General features: G+C 40.1%; 1 protein-coding gene across 15 annotated transcripts in view; it reads right to left on the bottom strand.

The window, feature by feature from the left end:
- Positions 1–1,434: 1,434 nt before the first annotated feature.
- RNF8 (ring finger protein 8) overlaps positions 1,435–9,109 on the bottom strand; it is a 43,271-nt gene continuing 35,596 nt past the window's right edge. For 8 of the 15 annotated variants that reach the window (XM_086878328.1, XM_086878325.1, XM_086878327.1 and 5 more), the window contains 5 exons: positions 8,408–8,470; positions 7,942–8,031; positions 6,645–6,752; positions 4,812–5,016; positions 1,435–2,943 (listed from right to left, as the gene is read on the bottom strand). In XM_086878328.1, the coding sequence (XP_086734454.1) occupies positions 2,798–2,943; positions 4,812–5,016; positions 6,645–6,752; positions 7,942–8,031; positions 8,408–8,470 (612 nt within the window). In that variant the 3' untranslated portion in view covers positions 1,435–2,797. Of the gene's footprint in view, positions 2,944–4,804; positions 5,017–6,644; positions 6,753–7,941; positions 8,032–8,407; positions 8,471–9,109 lie in introns of all 15 variants that reach the window. The other 7 variants (XM_086878333.1, XM_086878332.1, XM_086878335.1 and 4 more) reach the window with 1 other exon arrangement.

Raw genomic sequence — 9,109 nt, 5'->3', positions numbered from 1 at the left:
GCTGGCCCCAGTCCCCCACAGCCTGTGTGGCCTGGTGGGAGGCTGGGCCAGACCCCAGTGGCTGCTGGGGGGGTGTGGGGGATGGAGACTGAGGGGGTTCCCCTGGCCCCAGGCCAGTCTGGGCTCTGCTGCGGCCCTCCCGGGAAACCTTCTGGGTCCCATTCTATCAGGGTGGCTGAAGCCCTTTCCAGGGGGGCCCTCGGCCCTAGGCTGGGCCGGGCCAGGCTGCTGACATCTTGATGATACCCTCTTGTTGCCCCCTCCGTGGCCCGAAGAGAGGGCTCCAAGATGACAACCATCTGCTCCTTCCCTTTGGCTGCTGGGCTGAGAAAGACACCTGAAATCCAACACCTAAAGGCTGGCTTGGGCCAGATTTAACCCTTTCACTACACAGACTTAATCCCCTCTCCAGACAGAGGGAAGTGGGAGCTCGACACATAAAAGACAACATGAAACATCAAGGTCAATAAAAGAATAAATCAAGCCTCAGGAGAATGAGGAGATGCTTTAATAAGCTGAAATATTCTTCTGGTAGGACCATAGAGATGGACAATAATGTTCTGAAAAACTCCTTTAATTCAAGTAAGAGTATTAGGGGGAATGAAGTATTTCAAACTGTAGATCTGAGCAACAGTATCCATTGATGAAGCTGAGCAGATGGTGGAGTAGCTGTGATCCCATGAGATGCTTGAACAGAGAGGGAGAAGTGAGAGTTGATGAAGATATTTTTCCCCAAGGGAAAGAAGAAGCAAACCTCGCTTCCCAGAGATGATCACAGAGACAGATGAAGAGAACCTTTGCCTTTGAACAACTCATCCTTAAAATAATACACCTCTAAGTGGTTTGAAAATGGGAAGAATGCATGATGACAGTTTTTTCCCAGGTGGTTGCCAGTCATGGAAATGAAAAGCCACGAGAAAACTGCTTTTTGTGGATAACCCTCCACGGAATGACAAAATTCTTCTCCCTACAGAGAGTGATGAAAAGACTGTTGAATAGTTGGTACTGCTTTAACATCCCAGGTTTAGTCTCTAGAGTGTCAGTTGGGAAAGGAAAAAGGTTGGGTGGGGGAAGAAAAGTTTCTGGAGGTTTTATTCTGGTTTCTTATTCTTGTAGTCTTGTTTTGCCATTCTCCTAATCTGTATCTCACAGCAAGAAATGAGTAAGTATTCTGGTGATTTTAGCTAGAGCTAAAACCACCACAATACAGAAGATGTAATGTCTCCTTCACAAAAGAAACCTTATACTAAAGTTTTAAGCAAGCTGTCTGGCCCACAGATCAGGCCTCCCTTGTTTAAATCCTACCAACCAAATTTGTCAGTATACACTACTTCCTTAGGACACCCATGCACCTTTTTAATGGGATCTTTCTTGGAGGAAGAAGGTAAGAGGTATGATTGTAGCTATTAAATCAACATTAGGGTAGTCACAGTCTTGAAGGATTGGGTTGTCTTTTATCAGTTCCTGAATACAAAACTCTTTCAAATAACTTTAGTCACACTGCATACAGCAATCAAAACATGAAGCAAAGTAATTAAATGAGATAGCCTGTTTTCTCAAAAAAATCTAAAGACTACTAGAAGACATTCATCTCAGTGGCTGCACCAAAGACTAATGCAGAAATGGATTTATATTTTCATTCTTAAACAAAATAAACATACAAACCATAAAGTACTTAAAAAGAGCAAAAGAAATATTACAGATGAGAAGGGTTTCCCCATTCTGTTCTCACAGTGTAAGAGTCCTTTCCATGTAACAGCTAAGCCATAAGCCTAAGTCACCAGAAATGGAACTCAATAGACAAATACATGATACAATGAGGCATGACTTGATCAGTTTCTTATGAACGAGTGATTTGCCGTGAGGGTAGTACAACTCACAGCTCAGCAGTTATGTCTTGTAAACAATAAAGCAAAGTGCTTCATCCTGTACCTTGTGGTTGTCTACGGATGCTGCTTTACTACCCTGCAAATGGGATATTTCAATAATTTGGAGAGCAGAACACTTGACGAGGCAGAGGTTCCTCTCTTGCTGCTGATTATATGTTTTTAAAGTCATTGCTAAAAACTTCTGGATGTACTGCTTCCCAGTTCTAAAACCCTTTATGCAAAAGCCTGAAGAAGGAACAAACCAAAAACACTACATGAAAAGAACACTACCTGAAGACTTCTGGAAGATTTAATCTCCTCTGTCCCTATCTAATGGAAAATGGGCTACATAAACAGCAAGCCAAAGACCAGCAGCTAGCTTAAAATGCATTTGCAGCCAACAGTGTCCATATCCCACCCTTTATTACCTTTAATGCCAAAGGCCTGGGATGATTCTAGTTGGCATATGAAATTCAAGAGGAAAACCCACACTGGCACTTTTTCCTGATATACCTGTCTCCCGCCTGCTGGTGGGGATGGCCAAAAGGCTTGGGACATTCCCTCTGCTGCCTGAAATAAGGGATGCTTATGTAAACATGTAATTCACTAAGGGAAGAACAATGATGCAATACAAACTATTTCATTACACCAAGCAGGTCACAACCTAACATAGAAGTTTAGGGTTTGTATGTCAATTATCCAGCATAATGGCAGTCTGTTCTCTCACAAACCCAGTTTTGTTTTAGAGATCAAGCTTCTGTGTGTTCATTTCGGAAACAAGACCCTTCTTCCAAATGCTCCTAGTTTACAGCTCTAGCCTCTTCACAGGTCCTTCCAGGTGCCCAGTCTACTCTTCCAGCAGCAGTCAACCAAACACCATTAGGCTGGTTCTAGGCAGCACAGGAGCAACAAGTCTTCAGTAACAATGTTCAGATAACATAGTAGCTTTCACTATAGGAAGAATCTTCCTCAGAGTCCTCATTGTCACAACTGCTCATTGACAAGATGGAGTTGGTGAAAGAAGGGACACTGCTGTCATTGTCTATGGCTGGTTTCGCCATCACGTTCTGTTTCTCTGCATTCAAAACACACAGATAAAAAAGTTAGCAGTGACCACTGTACCTACAAGTGCTAAATTACTACTTGTCTTTGAAACTATATTTTAGCTTCTGTCAGTTTGCAATAGGTCTTTCAAGCTGCAGGACATAGGCCTTTTTCTTTCCTGCTTTCAGCGTAAAAGAACAAAGGTATGGGAGTTATTTGCTTCTTAAGTGCTCTAAAGTGTTCTGTGTGCCTTCTCCTATTAAGTTGAAACAGATGAGGAAGAGACATTCTCCACCCCTTCACAGGCACACAACTGGCAATGGAAGTGGCTAACTTATTTCAGTGTCTTGCTAGGTAAGAAAAGGAAAGGAAAAAAATGTGATAAGGGGCTCTCAAACAAGTAGTGCTTGTTCAGGTCATTTATAGCCTCATCAAAAGCTTCATCTGTTTAAGACTGCAAGCTGTCCTTCTAGTGCAGGGGCTACTAAGACTCTTAGAAAAGTTTCTTGGAAAGCCCTGACAGCTTCTCAAGTGTCACTTGCAACATCATTCTTCTTTCAACAGGTGTATTTCTTAAGAATTAATTTTAAATAGACAAATGGTTATCTTCATTTCAATCAAAATGTTTCTATCACTGCACCAAAAGAGGCAGAGAAACCATTTCACCTTCCAGCTGAAGCATGTCACAGTAAATTTAAATGATTTCCTACTGGTAGTTATTTCTGATGGTAGGCTATGAACTCATTTGCTTTTTGTTCAAACAAGGATGAAGACCACTAGTGTAGCACACAGTGGGCTCCAATGAAGGCACCACTTCAGCTAGTGCCCATTAGCTACCTGACAAAACACTTCAGGAACACTGTGGCACTCTGCAGATGCATGCATTGCACAAGGGCTGCCTCAGTTCTGCAGAGGTAAAAGCAATTCTTGTAGCTGAGCCGGGCAGGCTCTCAGCAATGCAGCATTTCCTGAGGGAATCAGACCAAAAGGGTTATCATAGGTTATAATTTCAGGCTTGAACCAGCACTGCTTAGTGACGTCATTCTATGTCACCATGGCCCATCTGAAAGGTTTCAAAAGCACCTTTCTTTTGGTAAAAGGCTTGATACATTGCAAAATTAAGGATCATGCACTGATGTCTATGAAGGGAAAACAAGACAATTTCTTAGAGAACACAGCAATCGATATTTAAGGGTAACAGGAACAGATATCTACATTTCAGCACCTAGATACCAGTGTCAAGTGCTCTAGAAAGAAATTTAGAAGGAAGCAGACACAGAGTAACCTATACTGGGGTTTTTATTAAAGCAATCTCCATCAGTTGTTTAGCAACAATTAGGCAAGACGTTATGCCTGTAAGCCATAGTGGTTTTAATTCCACAAAAATAAACATGTCAGAGCAACTGTCAGTTCAGTCATACACTTCCATGATATACCAGTGTCTCCTTCAGAGATTTTCTACATAAATCTAGCACAGAGAAAATAATTCAGAGCTTCTAGTCAGGTCTGCTGAATTTCTGTAATTATGTAATCCACAGTTTAATCAAAGGTGCCTGGCAAAATTTTCAAGGACCATTCTATATTTTTGCTTTTATTAAGTGGTCTCTTTGAAAGAGTGAAACTTTTAGCATGGTTAGATTAAGTTGTCCCACCAGACCGTGGTGGTCTTCATACCACCAGTATGAAAGACTTCATACTGAAGTCTTTTTCCAAACTTTGTACTAATTTCAGTTTACTGTGCAGTAAAGCTAGCTAGTCAAGAGATGTCATTATTATTTTTTTTAATGTTTCTGCAGCATTCCCTGAGCATCTCCTTAGTATATAGGTGTCAAAGAAAGTTGTACAAAATAGGTGGAATAAAAGATTGCACTCATCATGCCACATCCACCCACCTCTCACCTTTCCGCTCTCTGATAAGGTTCAGGCGATGCTCTTTCATTTCCACATTGAGTTTTTCTACCATCCTGTTAATGCAGTTATCCAGCACCAGAGAGCGTGTCTTTGATTTGATCTCCTGCCTGCAGATAGGGCACTCCACTTTACGTCTCATCCACTCATTGATACAGTGGGAGCAGAAGCTGTGTGCACAGTTCAGAGTGACTGCCTGTGAAATTCAGCAGAAGGATACTGGTCACAACATGCTTGCAAAGGCACTGTCAAGCAAAAACATACTGAATACAGGGAAATATTAGATGAATATTTTGTATAGGGAAAGGGACTGAAGAGCCCAAAGCCTTCAGGGCCTTTGCAGGAGTCAAACAAACTCTCCCATGCCAGAGGTCAGGCCAGCTTTACAAGTGTCCTGGGGTGACTTTATGATACTGGTATCCCAAATTGTCTGGTCTATGTTACATATTAAGTTCTGCACCTTTAAGACTGGCTCTGAGAGTGAAGGAGGGGGAAGAAGTGCACAGTTTGTGTTGAAGAAAAACACTCACTCCCCTGCATCCTGCTCCTGGACTGTGGTGTCTGTAGCATGGACAGACAGCGGGACATAGCTTCTCTTTTACAGTTAGTTAGTTTTAGCTAGCTGAGGCAGAGGAGTTCCCTGGACTGTTTTTTTCCTTTTTCTTTGGATCTGTTCAAACCTGCTCTGGACTGAAAAACACCCAGCCAAACCCCAGGAGCTCACACCTGTGGTCTACCAGGGCCTGGGCCTCGGCATTTTCCGGTGCCAGAGGGACTGCTAAGAGATTGAGCAAGCTGAGCTACACCACATGAAAAGGACTTTTCTGGATTTGTCATCTCATCAAACAGCAAGAGGTTTTATTGTTTAATATTATTCAATTTCTGTTAAATAAATAGTTTTTTGCACTTCTCTCCAAGGAAATCTCTTTTTCCCAAACCAGTTGGGGGGGGCTGTTTGAATTTTGCTTTTTCTGGAGAACCCCATTTGGAGGTTCTCTCCCAAATTTGCCCTAGACTAGGACAATGAGTCAGTTAATGGAGTTAATGAAAGTGATATATAGCAAGTCAGAAACAGACAAAATTCACTCATTTTATTACAAGTTATCCCAATTCGAAAAGAATAAATTATGGAAAAAACTCAAGATACTGAAAAATAGCATCTTAATATACTGAGAAACCAGAAATTAAAATTTCAGCTAGCTCTTAAGCCATTATAATAAGGCTAATACATCAGGTTTCCCATAGTAAAAAAGAATGTAATAAAACTGACCTTCTAGCAAAACATGAACAAAAATAATGGTCTACGTGACAAGCATAGCCTATTACTTGGAGAATCAAATGAAAATAGACCAATTTCTCAAAGAAAGAGTTTATCTGGACAATATAAATATCCCAGGACTTGTTTGAATACTGTACCTCCCTTCCTTTACTAACCTCTCCATATATCTAAATCTCAAACAGTCCAACTTTAGTCAGCTTAAAGCAAGGTCCACCACAAAATAATTCTTCCTCAAGCAGCTGTTAGCAGCAATTCGGAACACCAGTTCAAAAACCTACACAAGTGCACCAAACTTATGTGCGTTTTAGGATTAAGCACCCATGTCTATGCAGATAAAGACATTAAAGCTGAATTTGCCATCAAAGAGTCAGGGCAGACAGAATGAATTTATGGATCAACTCTTTCCCATAAGGACTCACTGTGGGTCTGTTGGGACTGTTAAACAAATGAAACAAAGAAAAGGGCTTAAATATTGCATAACTAGAACTATGGAAAGCTTCTCAAATCTCATTTTTACTAGCAAACCCATACAGGTTTAAACATACCTCGATAAAGTGCTCAGAACAGATTGTGCACTGCAACTCATTCTCCAACACGTCATTCATCTGATTCAATACCTCTTCTTTTTGGGCTCTCACCTTTTCCTTTTCCTCCTATTGGAAAAGTACATGTGCTTATGCATCAACAAAGAACAAGTTTTTTCTCAGTTGGCAGGAAGTGTGTGTGCAGGGGAAGAAAATCATACTGCAAAGCTCCACATGACAGGTGAAGTGGGTATCTATCATATACCCAGATCTGTGACCTCCTTCCTCTTTGTAGTCTCAGCAGTATTGAGAATACTCCCACCCACTAAAGAGAACTTGAAGAACAGCAGCCACTACCAAAATTCCCTTCAGCCTAAAAAAATGACCAGGTGATCATCTCCAGAATCTTTCAACCTGTTCCTGGCAAGAGTTTGCTTTTAATCAGTATTTTTTTTTGGTTTCTGATATAAAAAGTAAAATACCCAACAGATTAAACACCTCAAATGTTAAAAAAAGGAAGCAATAGAGTTTAAAACATTTACTTGCATTTAACAACCTAATAATCTTTTTGATTGCTTGTTAAGAGTTAAATTAGGCTGATTAGGCTGGGTACCTGCTCTATCTTCTAAAAATAACAGGAAAATTCTTCTAATTGAAGCTGTAGTTGAAACAGCAACAAATTTCCAAAGATGACATTAAAAAAACAAAGAAAACTGTCAATGTTGGATAATGTGATAGTTTCCAAAAGTAAGTCACAGGAAAGGATCTCCTTAATTATTTTCCACGCATCACTTTGTGTCAAGGGCAGGAAGAACTGCGGTTTATCTCAATCATTATTCAAATTCCATGTTGCTTCAGTCCTACACTCCATTACAGAACTGCTGTCACAATGGAGTTTTACTTGAATGCCCTTTAACTGAAAATGAAGCACCTCATTTTTCAAACATTTTTAGTTTGTCAGTGGATTTTTTTACTGTTATTTCTGGTTTGACTTTTTGTTTGCTTGTGTTTTTTTTTTTAAAGAAAGGGTGCAATGGGCCCATTGCTCTTCATGAACAATGCACTGTTCAGGTGCTTTGGGCTTTCTTTACAATCGAGAAAGATCTAGTAACAACTGTTTGACACTAATTTACCGAAAGGGCAAGGTGCCTTCTCCCCCAGTACTTGAAACCAGAGTCAGCTGCCATCTCAAAACACAGAAATTTTGCACTATAGGAGGCCAGGCAGAGCCAAGACAACAGTTAAACAAACCATTTCCTCTGCTGCAGCGTGTCATGTTTCACTTACAAATAAAACTAAGAATGCAGTTATCCCTTACCTTGGTTTCTTCCAGTTCTTTATTCTTGGCTCGAATTATCTCCTCAAAATCTTTTTTATTACGATTCAGTTCTTCCATTAAAGCACGATGCTGTAACAATACCATTACAGAAGTTATAAGAGTACCATTATAAGCAATCCTATTAAAGATACATGGTCATAGTCATAAGGTTCAGCATTAAAGTTCACTCATTTCTCCTATTCTCCTCCTAGAAGCGCAACACATATGAGTCGATGTGTTAAGGCATTTTATCCTTAACTTAAAACTGCAATGCAATTCCAGTTATTTATTACATTCCCAGTGCCATCACACTTTGCATTCCCTCTTCCAGGTTACTCTTTCACTTCAGAAGGTTTTACAGTCACCTAAGGCAAAGTCCTTGTCTTCTACCAAGAAACCACAGCACTCTGAAAGATTTAAATATCCGACTTACAGTTAGACCAAACCTAGACTCATAATCACTTGCCTCTTGCAGGACCTGGGCCAGTTGCTCCTTCAGGTTCTCTTCTCCTTGCTGACATTTTTCTCCCTGGGTGGGTTAAGAAGTGGGACAAAAAAAAAAGACTTGAAGAACATAAGAGACAGAAAATTACTACTCTGCACACTCTCTTTAGAGGATATGCTTAAAGAAACAACACTGATTTTCAACGAACAACAAGATGTTCCACTCTAGGGTTTGCAACAGAAATTAGAGCTATCATTTACTGTGAAGAGTTAAAATGAATGTATCATTTACAGTTCCGTATTTGAAATACCGCCACATCATTCTAGCTCAAAAGGCACCAGCATATTCACACAAGCAAAAAGATCAGTAACAGCTTAAAAGCTGCAACTCTGTCTTTGAGCACATTCAAAGATGTCAGAGATACCTAAAGCTCCAGGTAAACACCTTGCTGTTTCTAAGGACACAACTCCAGACTTGCTATACTTCTGATACTGGTATATTGCCTTTAGCAGAAGACTTTAAGGAAGTAACTAATAAATTATTCATTAAATTATTATTATTTAGTATTATAGATAACATTATTATATTAAGATTGAATCCTCATTTTCTTTAAATCATATTTTGAGCAGTCTCAAGTTTGAACAGATTTCAGTCTCTTACCAAAAAAGCAACTTATCACATATACTTCCTGCTTACAGATTACAAGATTGCAAAAAGGGTTTT

Source organism: Cyanistes caeruleus, chromosome 2 (assembly GCF_971803275.1).
Source record: "Cyanistes caeruleus chromosome 2, bCyaCae1.hap1.1, whole genome shotgun sequence".
In the NCBI taxonomy this organism is placed as follows: Eukaryota; Metazoa; Chordata; class Aves; order Passeriformes; family Paridae; genus Cyanistes; species Cyanistes caeruleus.
This window is presented reverse-complemented; position numbering and strand designations above follow the sequence as displayed.